The sequence below is a fragment of the Macaca fascicularis genome, chromosome 19, assembly GCF_037993035.2.
Source record: "Macaca fascicularis isolate 582-1 chromosome 19, T2T-MFA8v1.1".
Lineage (NCBI taxonomy): Eukaryota > Metazoa > Chordata > Mammalia > Primates > Cercopithecidae > Macaca > Macaca fascicularis.
In genome coordinates, this window is record NC_088393.1 from 2,672,692 (window position 1) to 2,693,555 (window position 20,864).

The following is a 20,864-nucleotide window of genomic DNA, read 5'->3' on the forward strand; positions in this document are numbered from 1 at the left end:
CCCCGTCTCTACTAAAAAAATACAAAAAACTAGCCGGGCGAGGTGGCAGGCGCCTGTAGTCCCAGCTACTCGGGAGGCTGAGGCAGGAGAATGGCGCAAACCCGGGAGGCAGAGCTTGCAGTGAGCTGAGATCCAGCCACTGCACTCCAGCCTGGGCGACAGAGCCAGACTCCGTCTCAAAAAAAAAAAAAAAATACAAAAAATTGGCTGGGCATGGTGGCTCACGCCTGTAATCTCAGCACTTTGGGAGGCTAAGATGGGCAGATCACCTGAGGCCGGGAGTTCGAGACCAACCTGACCAACGTGGAGAAAACCGACTCTACTAAAAATACAAAATTAGCTGGGCATGGTGGCACATGTCTGTGATCCCAGCTACTCGGGAGGCTGAGGTGAGAGAATCGCTTGAACCTGGGAGGTGGAGGTTGCGGTGAGCTGAGATCACACCATTGCACTCCAGCCTGGGCAACAAGATTGAAACTCCGTCTCAAAGAGGAAAAAAAAAAATTACAAAAAATTAGCTGGGCCGTGGTGACACACACCTGTAATCCCAACTACTCAGGAGGCTAAGGCAGGAGAATCCCTTGAACTCAGGAGGCGGAGGTTGCAGTGAACCGAGACATAGCACCACTGCACTCCATCCAGCCTGGGCTGTGAGTGAGATTCCGTCTCGGAAAAAAAAAAGGACAGGGTCTCACTCTATCACTCAGCCTAGAGTCAGTGGCATGATCACGGCTCACTGCAGCCTCGACCTCCTGGGCTCAAGTTGTCCAACTGCTTCGGCCTCCCATGCAGCTGGGACCACGGGTATGCACCACCACGCCTGGGTTTTTTGTTTTGTTTTGTTTTGTTTTGTTTTTTGAGACAGAGTCTTGCTCATCGCCCAGACTGGAGTGCAGTGGTACCATCTCGGCTCACTGCAGCCTCCGCCTCCCAGGTTCAAGCAATTCTTGTGTTCTTGTGCCTCAGTCTCCTGAGTAGCTGGGATTACAGGCATGTTGCACCACATCGGGCTAATTTTTGTATTTTCAGTAGAGGCAGGGTTTCATCATGTTGGCCAGACCTCAAGTGATCTGCCTGTCTTGGCCTCCCAAAGTGCTGGGATTACAGGCATGAGCCACTGCACCCGGCTGATAGCCTGTCCGTTTTTTTTTTTTGAGACAGAGTCTTGCTATGTCACCCAGGCTGGAGTGCAGTGGCGCGATCTCGGCTCACTACAAGCTCCACCTCCTGGGTTCACGCCATTCTGCTGCCTCAACCTCCCCAGCAGCTGAGACTACAGGCGACCACCGCCATGCCAGGCTAATTGTTTTGTATTTTCAGTAGAGACGGGGTTTCACCTTGTTACCCAGGATGGTCTCCATCTCCTGACCTTGTGATCCGCCCGCCTCAGCCTCCCAAAGTGCCAGGATTACAGGTGTGAGCCACCACACCCGTTTTTTTTTTTTTTTAGAGATGGACTCTCGCTCTGTCGCCCAAGCTGGAGTGCAGTGGCGCGATCTTGACTCACTGCAACCTCCGCCTTCCGGGTTCAAGTGATTCTCCTACCTCAGTCTCCTGAGTAGCTGGGATTACAGGTGTGCACCATCATGTCCGGCTAATTTTTGTATTTTTAGTAGGGACGGGGTTTCACCCTGTTGATTAGGCTGGTCTAGAACTGCTGACCTCGTGATCTGCCCACCTCTGCCTCCCAAAGTGCTGGGTAATTACAGGCATGAGCCACCGCGCCCAGCCGAGCTCAGCTTTTGGCCGCTGTCTTCCCAGCGGTGCATCCAGGCATCCTGGGGCAGAGACAGACCCCACAGGAGCCACTACCTCAAAACTCCTGACTCAGCACCACTGCCAACAACGTGGTTTTGCAACAATAGGTTGGGGGCGGCTCCTTATGCAGTGACAGAAAACTTGAACTCAGGCACACACAGCAGGTTTTTTGACTTTTATTAAATCTTTACAAAACAGAATACAAAATTCCGGCATTGACAGTTGGTGTAAAGGAAAACTTCTGAGCTCCGTCAGTTCACCTGGTACAATGGAATTAAAGTGCTTGGATGTTTTTCCCCCACTTAAAAAAAACTTTGAGGTTTTTTTTTTTTTTTTTGTCTTTTAAAAACATCGTAACATTAACACATTGCCGTTCACTGTCCCCCAGCGCTGGGAGCTGGCCTGGGGCCCAGGGTTCTCCAGGATCTTCACTCATTCACAGTAATGGTTCTGACCAGTCCTCCAGGTCGCACATGGATGCGACAGGGGTGGGGAGGGAGGAGGAAGTGACTGTCCCACCTTCAGGAAAAAAAAAAAAGCTGCTAGCAGCTCAGACGGGATGGCTGTGGGCGCCTGCAGCGGGCGGGGGTCTGTTTGCTTGTTCTTTTATACAAAAAGGCAGAGAATCCCCCGTTACAAAACATAGAATCACTGACGGGTGAGACATGATGGGGGAGGGGGGTGGGCGGCCTGCCCCACCCCCCAGGGGTCTTTGGAAGGGGCAGTCCACAGATATGGGCAGTGGGGACCAGGGAGGGCAGAGCACCCCCACGGCCACCGGACTGTGACCATCGTACGAGATTCGGGAGGGGCAGCAGGGCCAGGCGGACGGTCTCCGAGGCCCCCACCCCCAGACCCCCCGACATTCAAGTATTCTTCAACAACAGGGAAGCAAAGTCAACCGATGTTTTTTTTTCCTTAAAAAAAAAAAACAACTAAAAAACTAAACACAAGGAATCCCGACTGCGGATTTAGAAGCCAGAGGGGGCTGCCCCAGGTGTGGAGTTTGGGGACTGGGCTGGGAAGGGCGGGTGGTGACCCTAGCTGCCCCCGCAGCACAGCCCCGCACACTTCCAAAGTGGAACCCTGTATTGCATAGAACGTCCCCACCCGCAGGGAGGGGCGGCAGGCTCCGCAGCCCCCAGGGGTTGGAGCGTGGAGGGTGGGGGGACTGAGCAGGCCCCTCCATTCCTGGGTGCCCGAAGGGGGGCCAAGGCCGCGGCCATTTTCCTGAAGGTGGCAGACCAAAAACGCTGCCCTGGGGGTGGGGATTCGGCCAGACCCTGGGGTCCGGGCCCAGCTCTAAGGACAAGGACGGAGCTGACAGAGCTTCCAGGCCAGGCCCGAGGGGCGGCGCGAGGCAGGACGTGGCCACGGTCAGACTGAGCCCTGAGAAGGGGCACTCGGTTGCCCCAAGGGGGTGTCTTCAGGACCCCCCACATTGGCTGACAGTGCCTGTCCAGTTCCTCTGCCTGCTTCGGTGGAAATAGCCTCAGGCCGGGCGGGGCTCCTGCCGTCTCAGGCCCTGGAGCGGTGGAGAGGGGCAGCGGCGAGCCCCTGGGGTCAGCTGCAGTTTAAGGTCAAGGTTGGAGGCCGAATCTGGCCACCAGGAGTCCTGGGCAGACAGACAGGCCTTGCAGGAAGCCCCGATTGTCAACTATCATGGGGACAAGGCAGGCGCGGGTGAAGGGCTGGGGGATCCCATGGGGCGGGTGGCTGGGCTGCCCTCCACCTGCCTGCCTGGCCCCTCTGGAGACAGGCAGGTCCTCCCTCCCCAACCAAGCCACCAGGGGTGCTCTCAGGGTGAGGGATAGAGGGGAAGAGCCTGTCCCTGAAATACTGCGGGCTGGGAGGGAACACAGGGGCAGGGCCCTGGGCCCCTCCCCAGCTCTGGAAGATGGCGAACGCTGTGGTCTGCTCTCCTGAGTCACTGCAAGCCACGTGGGCAGATGGCGGGCAGTACAGGTGACCTGGGGGCTTCACAGTACAGGTGAGCAGGGCTGGGGGCCGGGAAGGGGACAAGCCCAGCCACATACCCTCTGCTCACCTCCCCGGTTGCCTGCATTGCTTTTAACCGTCCGAAGGAAAAAATAAGGGGGAGGGGTAGAAACGGGAAAGAAAAACCCAAAAGCAAAAACCTTCTATAAAACGCCCCCCTAGCTGAGCTTAGTGCCTGGGAATCCAGCCAGAGGCGGGGCAGCCCGCAGGACAGCGGCTGGCGATAGCTTAAAACCTTTAGATTTGATTGGGGGATGGGCGACCTATGTACAAAGGGGAGAGACGGGACGGTCAGGCACGGTCTCCCACCAGGACCACGGGGGCCGAGGACAGGCTGGCCCTTTGCCGCCGCTGCGCCAGCTTGGACTGGGAGGGTGGAGACAGCTGCAGGCAGCGTGAGGTAGCTCGGACCAGGACGGGCTGGCCCTGCCCCGCGGCCTCCTCCTCAGCCAGGTCCTCGTCGTGCTGGGCCAGCTGCCGGTTCATGGCAATGGCCTCGGCCGCGAAGGATGTGAGGTCTTTGGCACAGCTGTTCCTGGGAAATGGGGTGGGGGTAGGTGGTCACCAAGGAGGCATCCCTTACGGGACCGCTGGGGTCTGTGCAAGGCCCTGGGGGAAGGGGCTTCATGCCCTCCTCCCACCCCAACCCTGGGGCTCCTCTGAGTGCCAGGGCCCCACCGGGATCTCCACTGAGTTACCAGGCTTGCCTGCATCCCTGACCCCAAAGCAGCTCTCCAGGTCTTTCCCAAGTGTCTTAGCCTGGAAACCCCGCCCCCTGGACTTGGGGGTCCCGAGCACCCCTGCAGGCCTCACCTCTGCAGGACCATTGGAGTGGGCAAGGTGTTCTCCGGGGCGCACTGCAACGAAAGCGGGCAGGGGGCAGGGCTGGAGAGCAGCTGGGGCCGCCTGGGGTGCCGGGTGGGGTGTCTGGCCAAGGGATGCCGTGCCCATCCCATCACCAGGACCCCACGAGAGACCAGAAGGGCACCTGGGTGCCCCGGGAGCCAAGTCCCTGTCCCAAGGTCTCTATGGCGAGGCTCCATGTCCACCTGCCCAGGGAACCCGAGGCTGGGCCAGGCTGAGGCCTGGTGTTGCAGGACCCAGTGAGAGTGGAGAGTACAGCCCCAAGCTCTACCTCTCCCGGCTGTTCCCAGCCCAAACCCACCTCCGCCCCCCTCTTAACCCACGAGTCTCTGGATGCTTCTGGAAGGAGTTTGGAGGCCCCCAGCCCCTCGCCTGGGGACACAGAGTGACCCCAGCTTCTATTTTTAGTAAATCCCCACTCCCTGGGGTGGCAGCTCGGCTCAGATGACCTCTGGCAGGAGAAACACCCGACTCCGCCTGGATCGGAGGCCACACAGGGAAGGGTGGGGGCAGAGCCTGGGCCTGAAACTGACGACAGGCTGGGGTCTCTGTGAGCTGGACTCGCCGTCTGCTTGACTGCAGCTTGCTGCGGAGTGTAGGTCCCCACCACCCTCCAGGAAGGTTCTCTGAGTAGCTTCTTCTGGGAGCTGCCTGCCTGGCCAGCGGGCACCGCGCATAGGTGGGTGGCGGGGATTTCCGCTGCAACCCTCATCCCAGGGCAGAGCCTGTGCTCAGGCCTCAATGCATCTCAGAGTGCCAGGCTACACCCTCGGGGCTTCCCGTGCTTGCTCTGAGGCCACCCTGCAGCCTCCCATACCCTCCCTGGCGCCCCTGGGGCTGGCACTCACCCCCTGAACCCAGGGGTGCTGCAGGACTTGGGCAGCGCTCAGTCTCTGCTTGGCGTCACGGACGAGCAGCTTGGAGATGAGGTCTTTGGCAGCGCAGGAGATGTGGGCCCAGTCCTTGTCGGGGAACTCATACTTGCCCTCCTGGATGCTCTCAAACAGCATGTTCTGGGGACACAGGACACAGAGGAGCTTAGATCTGCCCAAGGAGCTGGATACTGTGCACTGACATGTGGCTCCATCAGGACCCCAACCACCAGGAGACCCTTGACCATGCACACCTGGGGCGGAGGGGACTGGGAGCCGGACCAGGAGAGTCGGCTCTACCCAAGTGGAGCTGGATTTACAAAAAGGCAGCTCTGAAGGACCTAGTTCCAAGGGCCACAGGCCACAGATGCTGAGCCTTAAGCAGCGGGCAGGCAGTCTGAGCCTGATCCCCCCAAACCAGGAACATCACTCCACCTCTCAGCTCTCTGAACCCTGTCTGCGTTTTCCCTTGGGCAGGCAAACCTGAAAAGCCTTCAGGAAACTGGAGGACAGGGCGGCACTGCCCTGTGGATGGTATCAGGGAGTAGGGCACACAGGGCAGGTCCCTGGGGGTTAAGGGGGAGTACAGAGTAGGTTCCCGGGGGTCTGGGGAGCCACAGAGCAGGTCCCAGCGGGTTAGAGGGCATACAAGGCAGGTCCCCGGGGGTTAGGGGGTGGTCGGGGGAAGGTCCCCTGGACTTAGGGAGTGCGCAGGGCAGGTCCCCTGGGGTTAGGGGGTGCGCAGGGCAGGTCCCCTGGACTTAGGGGGTGCCCAGGGCAGGTCCCCTGGGGTTAGGGGGTGCGCAGGGCAGGCCCAGGGGAAGAAGGTGTCCAGGACAGGAGGGTGCCCAGGAGAGGAGGGTGCGCGGGCCGCCGCACCTGGCAGGCAGGGCAGGCCTCGCCGCGGTCCCAGCCGCAGTCGCTGCCACAGCGGCCCACGAAGGGCGGGTAACCACTGAGCAGGATGTACAAGATGACGCCCAGGCTCCACAGGTCGCAGCGCTTGTCGTAGATGCTGGCCTCCTCGCTGAAGGCCTCCACCACCTCCGGGGCCATGTACTCCGCCGAGCCGCACTGCGGGCGGGGGAGAGGCGCGTCAGCCGGGGCTTCCCGGCATCACGTGGGAGCCCGGGTAACTGCGGGTCACCTGCGCCAGCCGGCTCGGACCCCGCCCCACCCGACCAATCAGCGGCTGCCGGGAACGCGCCCCGCCCAATCAGCAGGTGCAGAGCTCGCCCCGCCCCCGCCCCGCCCCCCCCGTCCAAACACCGATGGGTGGGGGCGCCTAATCGAGGCCCCGCCGCGTCATCCCGCCCAACCAATCAGCGGCTGTTGCTAAGCGGAAGCCCGAGCTCCGCGGCCTGGAACTGCGGAGCGGCCCAGGCTCCGCGAGGTTATGCAACCGTAGAGCAGGCAGCCGAGCCTCCAGTACTGCCCGCGGGCCCTCACCGGGGTGAGCAGCTCCGGGGTGGAGATAGGGGAGCAGTCCCCGTTGAGTTTGATGCCGCTGCCCAGGTCGAAATCACAGATCTTCACGGGGGAGACCTGGGAGGGGCCAAGAGGGCCGTGAGCCTGGGGTCCCACGCGGCCACCCCTCCCGCGGGGCCACTCTGCCCGGGCTGGCGTACCTGATTGGGGTGCTCACACAGGATGTTTTCCGGCTTTAGGTCCCTGTGGGCGATGCCTGGGGGAGAAGCCACAGAACCACGAGGGGGTGAGGGGCTGGGGGGCTTCCAGGAGTCCTTGGCAGGCGGCCTTAGGGGACTCAAGGCGGGCTCACCACCCACCTTTGTTGTGCAGAAAGTCCAAGGCACTGGCCACGTCCTGCACCACCACGCTGGCCTCCAGCTCGTTGAAGTGCCGGCGCTTGTGGATGTGGCTCAGGATGGAGCCTGGGCAGGGCAGAGCAGGACAGGGGGAACACACAGGTCACCTCAGAGTCCCCGCAAGGCCCGCACCCACCTCCACTTTGGAGGGGACGCCCCAACACCGGCTTCCTCTGGCCCAAAGGCCTTACCCCTGAGCCACCATTTGGGCAGGACACAAACCCCACAAGCCCCCTCCTGCAGGTGGCACTAGGCCCCCATCCCATAATACCTCCCAGCTCCCTCCCTCCCCACAGCCTGGAGCCCCCAGGTACCTCCCCGCATCTTCTCAAACACCAGGTAGAAGCGGTCCTCCTCCTCAAAGAACTCAATCAGCTCTAGAACGTTCCTGGGGGGGGGGTGGGAGGCAGGAGAGGAGCTGAGGCTTCCTGAGGCCCCTGGGTACCTGCTGCTCAGCCTAGGAGGGGCCCACCCTCTTGGTCCACTGGAGGCTGGGACTTGGGCAATAGGCCGGCCTCACGCTGCCCGCCTGGGGCTGCCAGCCAGTCTTCTTCAGGGAGGGGAACGCAGGGCCTGGGAAAGTGGGTGCCCTACAGATGCTTGCTGGGGGTGATGTGGCGCTCAGGCCCTTCATCCACTGAAAGACAGCTCAGGCCAGTGCTGTGGCAAGGGTGGCTCACCTACCTGTGTCCCTGGCACTGGTACAGCATCTCCACCTCCCGGAAAACCCTGCTCCGAATGTGGCCTGGCTGTTTCTCAATGATCTGGAACAGGCAAGAGGACACAGCACCTGGGTTGGCGGGACGCTCACAGCTGAGAAGGGGCCAGAAACTCCACTGCCACGGCTGGAATTCACCACACTTACACCCTGCAACTCTAGAAAGCAGGGCTCACGCCTGTCATCCCAGCACTTTGGGAGGTTGAGGCAGGAGGATCGCTTGAGCCCAGGAGTTTTAAGACCAGCCTGGGCAACACAGCCAGACCCCATCCCTCCAAAATGTTTGTTGTTGTTGTTGTTGTTGGTTTTTTTTAAGATGGAGTTTCGGCCGGGCGCGGTGGCTCAAGCCTGTAATCCCAGCACTTTGGGAGGCCGAGACGGGCGGATCATGAGGTCAGGAGATGGAGACCATCCTGGCTAACATGGTGAAACCCCGTCTCTACTAAAAAATACAAAAAACTCCAGCTACTCGGGAGGCTGAGGCCGGAGAATGGCGTAAACCCGGGAGGCGGAGCTTGCAGTGAGCTGAGATCCGGCCACTGCACTCCAGCCTGGGTGACAGAGCAAGACTCCGTCTCAAAAAAAAATACAAAAAACTAGCCGGGCGTGGTGACGGGCGCCTGTAGTCCCGGCTACTTGGGAGGCTGAGGCAGGAGAATGGTGTAAACCTGGGAGGCGGAGCTTGCAGTGAGCTGAGATCTGGCCACTGCACTCCAGCCTGGGCAACAGAGCAAGACTCCATCTCAAAAAAAAAAAAAAAAAAAAAAGATGGAGTTTCGCTTTTGTTGCCCAGGCTGGAGTGCAATGGCACAATCTCGGCTCACCGTAACCTCCACTTCCCGGGTTCAAGCGATTCTCCTGCCTCAGCCTCCTGAGTAGCTGGGATTACAGGAGCCTGCGACCACACTTAGCTAATTGTTTCGTATTTTTAGTAGAGATGGGGTTTCACCATTTTGGCCAGGCTGGTCTTGAACTCCTGACTTACAGGTGATTCACCCACCTCGGCCTCCAAAAGTGCCGGGAGTACAGGTGTGAGCCACCGCGCCCGGCCCCAAAATGTTTTTTAAGTTAGTGGTGAGCTATGATGTTGCCACTGCACTCCAGCCTGGGTGACAGAGGGAGACCCTGTCTCTAAATTAAAAAAAAGAGATAGAAACATCACACACCGGGGCCTATCATGGGGAGGGGGGAGGGGGGAGGGATTGCATTGGGAGTTATACCTGATGTAAATGACGAGTTGATGGGTGCAGCACAGCAACATGGCACAAGTATACATATGTAACAAACCTGCACGTTATGCACATGTACCCTACAACTTAAAGTATAATAATAATAAATAAATTAAAAAATAATAATAATAAATAAGTAAATAAATAATAAAAAATAAAAAAAAGAGATAGAAAGCTGGGCTCGCCTAGGAGGGCCTGGAATTTACTGCAAGTCAAGGATAAGAAAGAAAGAAAGAAAAAAAAAAAAGGTCAGGTGCGGTGGCTCACGCCTGTAATCCCAGCAGTTTCAGAGGCTGAGGCAGGTGGATCATGAGGTCAGGAGATTGAGACCATCCTGGCCAATATGATGAAACCCCGTCTCTACTAAAAATACAAAAATTAGCTGGGTACGGTGGCGGGCACCTGTAATCCCAACTACTTGTGAGGCTGAGGCAGGAGAATCACTTGAACCCGGGAGGTGGAGGTTGCAGTGAGCTGAGATCGTGCCATTGTACTCCAGCCTGGGTGACAGAGCAAGACTCTGTCTCAAAAAAAAAAAAAAAAAAAAAGCCAGTGGGGGCTGCTCTCCACCTGTGACCCTGACAGCCCTCAGAGACATACTTGGGCCTTCTGCAAAATACCCCCGCAGGATGTCAGGGTCCCCTGCCCTGGGTGGCCACCCTTCCTGACCCAGAGACAGTCAGCTGTAGTCCTCTGTCTCCACAAGGCGGATCCCTGGTGACCCATAGAACTAGGGAGGCCTCAGGACACCTGGCTGCCAGCCCACCAGGCCCCACCTCACATGTGGTCACAGCACCAAGTCCTGCTCCCCGGCTCCGAGCCAGCCTGGGCAGACACTTACCCATCGCCTCAGCCAGTATCTGTTTGGGGCCCGCCCTGGTTGGCTGCCCCAGCCACTGGTGGATCCAGCCTCCCTGAGCCCCAGAGCCTCAGGAAGCCACCCCACTGTCCCCAGCAGCTCCAGCTGCTCCCCACCACCTTCACTCACAGAGGTGGGGTCAGGAGGTGTCTGCAGCTCCCGACCTGGCACCTGCTGGGACCCTCTTCCCAGGCTGGATACGCTAGCCCCTCTCACTGGGCGGGTGGCTGGCTGCCTGAGCACTCTGCCCAGGGTTCCCTGCCCACTGCGATGGCCTGCTCGCAGTGGGGATGTGGCATTCCACTCGAGTCCCTGGCTCCTGTCTCTGCAGTCCCGTGTCTACACTGAGAAACAAAGCTGCCCCAGCGAGGGGCAAGAGAACAACTGGATGCCAGGGTGTCCTGAAATACCACCGCCCAGGCCACTGCCAAAAGCTGAGCCCAGCAGGCACTGCAGATGGTTCTGGATAAAACTGAACCTCGTCCTGTCCCTGAGGTGGCCGGCTAGAATGCTGCCTCAGGGAGGGGGCGCAGCCCCTCCTGGCATGGAAGGGGCCTATTCTGAGGTCCCAGCTTAGGGGCTCGGCATCCAGCCAGCAGCCTCATGGCACCGGGGGACCCCCAGGCAGCTTCCCGCAGCATGACTCCCGCTGAGGGCAGAGGGCCCACACCCCAGTCCCCGTAGAATGAAATGCTCCTCAGACTCACAGGTCCCAGCGATTCGCCTGACTTGCCCAGGACACCTCCTCCTCCCCCTGCCACCTGGCCGGACCAACTCCTGGACATCAGTGGCCAACACCTCCAGCAGGAAGTCCCCCAGGCTCTCCAGATCCCAGCACTGACCACACCAGGTCAAGGTGGCAAGAAGACCAGGGAGGTGGCTCTGAGACACCAATTAGGAACCCCCAGAGGCCACACAGCATGAGTCAGGCTACCTAACCCCCGATCCTCAGTGTCCCTATCTGTCAAACAACAGGAAGCAAGGATGCCTGTGGGGCCGCCAGGAGAGGACTGTGCTCAGAGGGACGCCTGCTGTGCAGAAGTGTTCCGGAGGGGCCTCGTGCTCCTGCACCATCGCCTTGGCCTGCCTGGGGGCTCCCAGGAGGCAGGGACTGTACTGCGCCTGTCCCCGCCTGCTGCCACTGTGGTCCCAGCACCCGGCCAGTAACCTCCCCAGGCTGGCCACCCCTCTTCTTCCTCCACCTCCTCCTCTTCAGAGGAAAGCTCTGGCCTGGCCGTCCACCAGGACCCACAGGCTCCTGGCCAGCCCTGCTCGCCAGGGCACACCTGGCCCTCTTTCCCAGGCAGCCAGCCCTCCCGGGACCCCACCCAGCCCCGGAGCCGCATGCCAGGTCACGAGGGAAGTCTGGAAGATTTCTTGGAATACAGGATCCAACCAGCCCACAAGGTCATAGGGTGACAACCAGGGCCTCAACAGAGCTCCTGCTCCCAGCCCTTCGGTCACACCCTGGGTTTGGCAGCCGCCTGGGGCTAGGGTGACACGGGGCTCTCACGGGCCTGCACTGAGGTTCTCCAAACGCAGAGCCCCTCTGGGCCCTGGGATATGACGTTGTATTTTGATCCTTGAAACCAAACTGTCACGTACCCTCAGGGATGGCTCAGAGGCAGGGACTGCCCAGGGGACCCAGTGGGCACAGTGCCTCTGACTGAAGCCGCCACTCTGGGTGGCCACTCTGGTACCAGACAGGGCCACTCCCGCCGCTGTCATTCCCGACTGGACTCAGGGCCCGGTGGCCGTTTTTAGACACTGGTCTTCCTGGCTCTAGGACGGGGAGCCGGAATGCCACACAGTTTCCACCTCCCCCCACTCCCCGCACTCATCCCATGGCGCTGGGTTCCCCAGGGCGCGGCCGCGGGCCCACCTTGACGGCGTACTCCTGGCTGGTGATCAGGTTGATGCAGGTCTGCACTCGGGCATGAGCGCCCTCCCCCAGCACATCCTCCTGCAGCTGGTAGACGTCTGCCGGGCAGCGAGGCGGGCGTGAGAGGGACCCCGGCTGTCCCCCGCTCCCGGCTCCCCCAATGCCCGCCATCCCTGCTCACCTTCAAACCTGCCCGAGAAGCTGTCGGTGGCCCGGCCGCGCTTCTTCTTCTTGCCCCTCTTCTTGGCGTCCGGGATGTCGATGGGCTGGCTGGCGGGCATGTCTGTTCCAGGAGGCACGCCCAGGGGGCTCAGGACATGGCCCTGGCCGGCTGGTCCCCACCCCCCTGCAGGGGCTGGCCACTGCCATGGCGGCGACAGCGGCTGCCCCGTGCCCTCCTCCCCCTCAGGCCCCTCACCAGGGCGGGCTGAGCACTGCAGGCCAAAGTCAGAGTCTCCGTGGTGGGGCTGGTCTAGAGAGAAGGCCAGCTCGAAGGGGTTCTGCCCCTGCAGGGGAGAGGAGAGGAGAGGCACTCAGACCCCATCCCTCCCCACGCAGCAGGGAGACCTCTCCTGCCCCAGTGCCACAGCGCCCAGGCTGACAAGCCCTGTGCTGAGCATGACGAAAAAATCAACTCGGTCCCCGCTCACACGACACCAGGATCAGCTCCCGATGGGGCGGGCAGCATCAACCGGGGGACCCCCAGCTCCTGGCATTCACCTCCTCGCTGCCCCACACTCAGTGTGTGTGTGGATTTCTTTTGTTGTAATTGATGTTTTGTAGAGATAAAGTCTTGCTATGTTGCCCAGGCTGGTCTTAAACCCCTGGACTCAAGCGATCCTCCTGCCTCCGTCTCCCGGAGTGCTGGGATCTAAACCCCTGGACTCAAGCAATCCTCCTGCCTCCGTCTCCCGGAGTGCTGGGATCACAGGCGTGGCCACATGGGGAAGGTGTTGGGCCTCCTAGCACCTCAGCAAGGAAAGAGCAGGAGATGAAGAGTCTCCTGGGGGGGTCCATGGAATCTGCCAACCCGGGTGGTGATTCTGTCCCCCAGGAGACACTGGGCCATGTCTGGGGACATCTGTGGTTGTGGCTGGTTGGGGGAGCTCCTGGCATACAGTGGGTGGAGGCCAGGGACACTGCTCAGCACCCTGCAGTGCCCAGCACAGCCCCACCCCAGATAAAGACGGGCCCCAACCTCCACGGGGCCGCGGGGACATGGGCCACAGGGACATGGGGCCGTGGGGAAGACCTCCTCCCACCCACAGAGCCCTGGGGGCCTCTGGGAAAGGGGTGCATTGCGGGGAGAGGACAGACACGAGCAGATGGCTCTTGGGAACCCTGCCTCTGATGCCAGGGTTGAGTCACGGTGGGGCCCAAGCCATGTCTTGCACCTCCGTCTGCTTGTCCACAGAATGGGGATGGCTGACCTCTGGGGCGGGTTGTGCGGATCAAAGGCGGCGGGGCAGAGGGAGGGAGGTGAGTCACTGGGCGGGCTGCCAGCCTGGTGGCTGTGCCTGCTTTCCCACGGCCTCCTGGACCATCTCAGGGAAGCTCAGTCCTCCTCCCTGGGCCTCAGTTTCCCCCATGTAAAATGGCACACCACCACTTCTCCTTCCCCTAAGCTGCTCCCCTCCCTTTTGCTCAGTGCCTGGGGCTGGCGGGGTGAGAATTCAGTGCCTGGTGCTCTGGTGCCTGCTGAAGGTGGGGGCTCTGCCTCCATCACCCGTGCCTTCTGCCCCACCCAAGCCTGGGCACCTGCCCTCCTCCGCCCGTGTCCCGTGGCTGCCCGGCACACCTTCCCTCCGCAGCTCTGTGCGTCTAAGCCCACCCTCACCCACCAGAGGCTCATCTGCTTCCAGCCCCCCAACCTGGCAGCTACCAGTTACTGAGTCAGTACACACGGTGCTGTACCGGTCTTGGGGGCTCACGGGAGAGGCAACCTCAGGCGCGAGTGTGCCAGGCCCTGCCCAGACCACATCCTGCACTCCCATCTCAGTGCCAGACACTCCTGGAGGGAGCCCCTGGTGGGCCCTGGTACCCAGCTAAGGAACCCGCCTTGGGCCCTGGCGGCCAGGATTCAAATCCAGGCCTGCTGCTCTGGGCAGGCTGGGGCTGGGTCAAGAAACGACCCAGCCCCAGGAACGTGGGAGCAAGACCCTGACCGGGGGCAGGAACAGTGCAGGTTACGTAGACTTTGCCCCCGTGGAAGATGGTTGGAACATATGCACGTTTCCACAGAGCGTGGCCCAGCATGGGGACTTCCGGCCCTTTACAAGGGGCCAGGCCTTTGAAGCTGGGGAACTGAGGCCCAGTCAGGTTCCTTGTACTACTGAGCTCTCACTCAGCCTCACCTGTCCAGGTGAACCATGCGGGAGGGGCCTGCACAGGTGGTGGGGGTCCCAGTCCCAGTGAGGATGCTGGGTGCTCTGGGCCAGGTCACTGCCCCTGTCCGGGCCCCAGACAGCCTGAGTGGGGCTCAGCAGAAGACTCCAGTGGAGCCCATGGGAGACCCGAGGCCAGCAGATGGGTGGAGGCCAGAAGGCAGAGTTTGGGAGGGGCCGAGGGCCAAGCTGCCCTCCTGCCTCCCCACCCACCCTGGCTTGGGCAGATAGCTGCCAGGAGGCTGCTGGGGGAGGAGGGAAGGGGGGCTCCAACTAGCCCCCATGGGGAGTCAGCACTCCCATAAGGCTCCTGTCTGGAGGCCCCTGGTGGCCCCGGGGCAGCCACCACAAGGCCGGTGACCAGGGTCTAAGGCCAGACTGGCGCTCACCTGCTGTCTGACCTTGGCCTAGTGACCTCGCCCCGAGGTCTGTCACGGGTGAGACAGGAGGCAGCTGCCCCCAACTTGTGGGAGCTCAGAAGAGTGAAAGGACCTGAGGGGCCACAGAGCCAAGCGTGAGCCCCTGGCCTTCTCTGGCCACCGTTCCTCCGTGCCAGCCACAGCCTGCAACTCAGCAAAGCTACAGATGGACAGCCGGAGCCACCACGGCGGAGGGGCACCATGAGACTCCACCATGAGACTCCACGGCCTCCTCGCCCATGTACATGGGAACCCCGGGCACACACGCCTGCCGTCTCGGAGCCTCACTTTCCTGTCTGCAAACGGAAAGAAACCCAAGGCGCCTGTAGACGTGCCTTCCTGCTGGGCTGCTGCCTATTGGAGGCAGGGAGGGTATTTCAGGAGACGTGGCCCCAGTCCAGGGAGCAGCCGTGAGTGGTGGGGGCTGTGGGGGCAGATTCCTAGAGCAACCGGTCCCGGCCACCTGGAGAAACACCTCACAGCCAGGACTGCCTGCCAGGCCCTCCTCCACCGAGATGCCCACCTTCCCAGCTCCCAACCGGGCTGCCCTGGTCATGCAGAGGCCGGCCCACAGTCCCGGGCAGTGTGGGCGGTCCTGGCCCCACTGTTCTAGGTCTGGCTGCGGGACTCGAGTCAGCAGGCCTTGGCAGGAGGCGGCTGGAACCATCTAGAAAGTTCAAGTGTGCTTTGGCTGCCTGGCTGGCCCCATGCACTGACCCTGTATCAGCTCACGCCTGACCCCAGGAGGGAAAAGACCACTGCGCTGTCAGGTCCTCCTCTTTCCCGCCCAGCCCGACACTCTGATGGTGCCAGGCCTGCTGCCCTAGGGGAAAACTGGGCATGGATGGCAGGGGTGAGTGGTGCCCTGGGGTGCTGGCTGGACAGACCTGGGAATTCTTCTCAGAGTTTCCCCTTGCTCCTCCCACCCTGGAGCAGCGCGTGTGTACACACAAGACACAGACACACATACACACACACACACTCTCTCTCTCCCCCCTTCTCCAGTCCTGCCTTCCCTACCGGGCAACAGGTCCCTGCCCAAGGAAGCCCAGTGAAGCGATTACATAACCCCGGCCTGCGGGGTGGGGCGGGCTGGCTGACATCACTGCGTCCCCTGGGCCAGGTCCTGCGGGGCCCCTGCCCAGCACCTGCCCTCCCCTTCCCCCCCAGATTTGCTCATCTGAAACCAGCACTCAACAGCAGTCACCGCCCGGGCGGCGCAGAAACTTCCCGCTCCGACAGGAAACAGCGCTTGGGCCTGGGGTGTCTGCAAAGTGCAGGGCTGAGGGGACATCCCCTCCCCTCCCCCACAGCACAGGCCCCCCGGGGGTGGGTGCACCTGACCAGCCCGGCCTGGGGATTCTGAAAGGAAGTCCCCAGAAGCCACACGGAGGTGGGAATGGGACTGTGGCCCGCTGACCTCTCCCCACCAGGGCACAACCAGCTGGGCTTGCAGGGTACACCCCCCATAAGCAACATGCAGCGACCGGGACAGGACTGCAGCCTGCTGACCCCCCAGAACACAGCCGGCAGGGGCTTGCAGGGGACACATGGCCTGGCCCCCTGACGGGGAGGGGGCTCCTGCTCCCAGCCTCACTTGGGGATCCTGGAGGAAGGACCCGGTGGCCAAGGCTGGGGAGAGGACTGCGGCCTGCTGACCCCCCATCCTCGCATACCGACCCCGCTTCAGCGCATGGCCGGACCGGGCAGCCCCGGGTGTAGGGCGGGGGCCAAGCACGAGCCCCGGGAGCCGATCTTAGGGGCGAGCCGCGCGCCCCCCACGCCGGCCATTCCGGTGGTCCAGCCCGGAGCGCCCCCAAACCGACCCCGGGCCTCACCTTGAACGAACGGTGGAAACCCTGAAGTTCGGCTGGTTTCTTCTGCACCATCTTCTGTCCGGGCCCCGCCAGCGGGGGAGGGGACCGAGGGCCCGGGGGGCGGCCCGAGGGCGGGCGGCCGGACGGGGGGCGGCCGAGGAGGGGACCCTGCGGGCGGGAGCAGACAAAGGGAGGGCGGTGAGCCGAGCTCGGCCTGCCGGGAGCGCGGACCGGGCGGGGGCGGCGGGGGCTCCGCGGGGCCCGTTTCCCGCTACCGGGTCGGGGTCCCCGGGGCCGCCTTGTGGTTCGCACTCACCGGGGTCGGGCTCGGGCCGGGGCCGCAGTGCCGCCGCCGCCCCACGTCGCGCAGCCCGGACCCCGCTCCGCGGACCGCGCGGGGAACAGCGCCACCGCCGCCAGCGCGGACCCCTCTTCCTGGGCCGCCGCCGCTGAGAGGAGCCGGGCGCGTCGCCGCCGCCGCCACCTTTATAGGCCTGGATCCGCTCTGGCCCCGCCTCCGACGCAGGCTCCGCCCGGCCTCGCCCCCTGCGCACGACGTGGGCGGAGCCAGAAGTGGACTCTCTGGGAGCCCAGTGCGGCTGCGCTCTCCGGCGGCAGGCCGTGTCCGAAACGGCTAGCTTACGCCTGCGCAGTGCGGCGAACTGGGGTCTTGCGGAACCCCGTAGCGCCCATGCTGCACGGCCCGGAGCTGGCCTGTCTTTGCCACCTGAGGCTGGCGGGACACGGGGGACCTGCGGGGCACTGGGCTGAGTCCTGTCGCCTGGCCCCACACAGGGCAACTCCCTCGGCCTGTCGACCCGGGCCTAAGATACCCCCACTCCCTTGGGTCATGCCCTCGCTCTAGAACCTGCCATGGCTCCCTCTTGCAGTTCTCCGATGCTGGCTCCAGCTGTCCACCTCGTGCACCACCAGCACGCTTGGAGTCCCAGCCACTCCCTTCTAGTGCTGGGGGACCAGCCACCACCACCACCACCACCACCTTTCTGTTTCCCCTGGGCCACTCTGCCTGGGGAGCAGTGAGCTCCCTGAGTTTGCTTTGTGGTTGGCAGGAACCAGAGTAGAGGGTGGGGACCGAGATCTGTGAAGGACCCTTCCTCTGTCCTCGAATGGCGTTTCAGGGAGAACTGGGACCTGAGACTCACTGGGAAAAAGCCCAAGGGGTGGATGGTGGCCAGGACAGGAAGTAAAACACAGTCCCGTTTTGGCTGGGGCCCCAAACCGGGCTTAGATAGAATCAGCCCGTCCTGAGCTGCCAGTCCCCCAACCCACAGCATCCTGGTTCAAAGTCCTCCCCAGGCCTGAGGCCTTGGGCACACAAGGAGTGGGGGTTCACCTACCGTGGGTGGACTGTGGTCTCCTCTTCTGCAGGGGTTTCCAGAAACTTCGCACAGCCCCCAACCAGGCCCTGAGCTCAGAGAGGCTGGAGCCCCACTGACCTGAAGCTGGGAACCCCTGCCTGCGAAGGCCACGGCTCTCAGGCCACAATGGCTGGGGGGCCTGGCTTTAGCCACCCCTGGGGCATTGTGAGGAGGCTGTGGGGGATTCCCAGCCAGAATGCAGCCCAGCGCCTGGCATTGCCCTGACTCTTGGCAATGGGGGGACAGAAAACCAGGTTCCCCGGCCCCCCTTATTGTGCGTGCTTGTGTGTGTGTGGGTTCATACACACACACACACAGACACACGTTAGCTCCAGGTGCCAGCTGGGGTGGAGCTGCTAGACCTGCTTGCCCGGACCTGGCTCACGGAGGGTGCCGACTAAATAGTGCTTTGAGGAAAGGATGAGAGTGTGTGTGTGTGTGTGTGTGTGTGCACGCGCCTGCGCTCACGTAGGGGTTGTGTGGTTGTGTGAGCCTGTTGAGGCCACTGTAACACAGAACCACAAACCAGGAGGCTTAAAACAACAGAAATGGGCCAGGCGGGGTGGCTCAAGCCTGTAATCCCAGCACTTTGGGAGGCCGAGACGGGCGGATCACGAGGTCAGGAGATCGAGACCATCCTGGCTAACACGGTGAAACCCCGTCTCTACTAAAAAGTACAAAAAACTAGCCGGGCGCGGTGGCAGGCGCCTGTAGTCCCAGCTACTCTGGAGGCTGAGGCAGGAGAATGGCGTAAACCCGGGAGGCGGAGCTTGCAGTGAGCTGAGATCCGGCCACTGCGCTCCAGCCTGGGCGACAGAGCGAGACTCCGTCTCAAAAAAAAAAAAAACAGAAATGTATGCTCTCACAGTCCTGGAACCCAGAGGTCTAGAAGTGTGGGCAGAGCTTTGTTTGCTTCCTCCGAGGACTCTAGGAGGATGCCTCCTGCCTCTCCCAGCTTCTGGGGGCTCTGGTGGTCCTCGGTTGGTGGCCACATCGCTCCAGTCTCTGCCTCCTCCTCTGTGTCTGTGTCTTTTCTTCTTATTTTACCTTTTTATTTATTTTTTTTTTTTTTGAGACAGAGTCTCATTCTGTCACCAAGGCTGGAGTCCAGTGGCACAATCTCAGCTCACTGCAACCTTTGCCTCTTGGGTTCAAGTGATTCTTCTGTCTCACCCTCCTAACTAGCTGGGATTACAGGCATGTGCCACCACACCCAGATCATTTTTTGTATTTTTAGTAGAGATGGGGTTTCACCATGTTGGCCAGGCTTGTCTTGAACTCCTGACCTCATGATCCACCCGCCTCGGCCTCCCAAAGTGCTGGGATGACAGGAGTGAGCCACTGTGCCTGGCCTATTTTACTATTTTTTGAGACAGGGTCTCACTCTTTCGCCCAGGCTGGAGTGCAGGGATACATTCATAGCTCATGGCAGCCTCAACTTCCTGGGCTCAAGCGATCCTCCTGTCCCAGCCTCCTGAGTAGCTGGGACAACGGCACCTTGCCTACTGATTTTTAAACATTTTGTAGAGATGGGGTCTCACTGTGTTGCCCAAGCTGCACTAGAATTCCTGACCTCAAGGGACCTTCCCACCTTGGCCTTCCAAAGTGCTGGAATTACAGATACGAACCACTAAGCCTGCTGTCTGCTCTTTTTATTTTTATTTATTTATTTATTTATTTATTTGAGACGGAGTCTCGCTCTGTCGCCCGGGCTGGAGTGCAGTGGCCGGATCTCAGCTCACTGCAAACTCCGCCTCCCGGGTTTATGCCATTCTCCTGCCTCAGCCTCCCAAGTAGCTGGGACTACAGGCGCCCGCCACCTCACCCGGCTAGTTTTTTGTATTTTTTTTTTTTTTTTTTGAGACAGAGTCTTGCTCTGTCGCCCAGGCTGGGGTGCAGTGGCCGGATCTCAGCTCACTGCAAGCTCCGCCTCCCGGGTTTAGACCATTCTCCTGCCTCAGCCTCCCAAGTAGCTGGGACTACAGGCGCCCGCCACCTCGCCCGGCTAGTTTTTTGTATTTTTTAGTAGAGACGGGGTTTCACCGTGTTAGCCAGGATGGTCTCGATCTCCTGACCTCGTGATCCGCCCGTCTCGGCCTCCCAAAGTGCTGGGATTACAGGCTTGAGCCACCGCGCCCGGCTGTATATTTTTTTTTTTAAGTAGAGACGGGGTTTCACCGTGTTAGCCAGGATGGTCTCGATCTCCTGACCTCGTGATCCGCCCATCTCAGCCTCCCAGAGTGCTGGGATTACAGGCTTGAGCCACCGCGCCCGACCTTTTTTGTATTTTTTAGTAGAGATGGGGTTTCACCATGTTAGCCAGGATGGTCTTGATCTCCTGACCTCGTGATCCACCCGTCTCAGCCTCCCAAAGTGCTGGGATTACAGGCTTGAGCCACCGCGCCCAGCCTATTCTCATTTTTTTTTTGAGATGGAGTTCCCTTTTGTTGCCCAGGCTGGAGTGCAACAGCACGATCTCGGCTCACCGCAACCTCTGCCTCCCAGGTTCAAGGAATTCTCCTGCCTCAGCCTCCCAAGTAGCTGGGATTACAGGTACGTGCCACCACGCCCAGCTAACTTTTTTGTGTGTATTTTTAGTAGAGATGGGGGTTTCACTATGTTGGGCAGGCTGGTCTCGAAGAACTCCTGACCTCAAGTGATCTGCCCGCCTCAGCCTCCCAAAGTGCTGGGATTACAGGTGTGAGCCACCGCGCCCGGCCTCCTCTTCTTCTAAGGACACCAGTCATTGACTTAGGGCCCACTCAGTGTGATCTCATCTTGGTTCCAGACCCTATTTTCAAATAGTTTCTCGTTCGCGGGTACCAGGGTTAGGACATAGACGGGTTTTTCCAGGGGTAC

General features: G+C 61.0%; 1 protein-coding gene across 3 annotated transcripts; it reads right to left on the minus strand.

Moving 5' to 3' along the window:
- Positions 1 to 1,918: 1,918 nt before the first annotated feature.
- MKNK2 (MAPK interacting serine/threonine kinase 2) lies at positions 1,919 to 17,087 on the minus strand. Of its 3 annotated transcripts, none has more exons than XM_045381193.3 (14): positions 16,943 to 17,087; positions 16,648 to 16,794; positions 12,425 to 12,512; positions 12,188 to 12,289; positions 12,007 to 12,104; positions 8,003 to 8,082; positions 7,633 to 7,706; positions 7,280 to 7,384; positions 7,121 to 7,176; positions 6,942 to 7,037; positions 6,372 to 6,566; positions 5,469 to 5,633; positions 4,570 to 4,613; positions 1,919 to 4,291 (listed from the first exon to the last, which is right to left on the minus strand). In XM_045381193.3, the coding sequence occupies exons 2-14, from the start codon at positions 16,696 to 16,698 to the stop codon at positions 4,048 to 4,050; spliced, it is 1,398 nt and encodes a 465-aa protein (XP_045237128.1). In that variant the 5' UTR covers positions 16,699 to 16,794; positions 16,943 to 17,087; the 3' UTR covers positions 1,919 to 4,047. The 3 variants fall into 3 exon arrangements, with proteins under 3 accessions (XP_045237128.1, XP_045237129.1, XP_065391468.1); XM_065535396.2 differs by having other exon boundaries at positions 2,042 to 2,277; XM_045381194.3 differs by lacking the exon at positions 4,570 to 4,613.
- Positions 17,088 to 20,864: the final 3,777 nt, after the last annotated feature.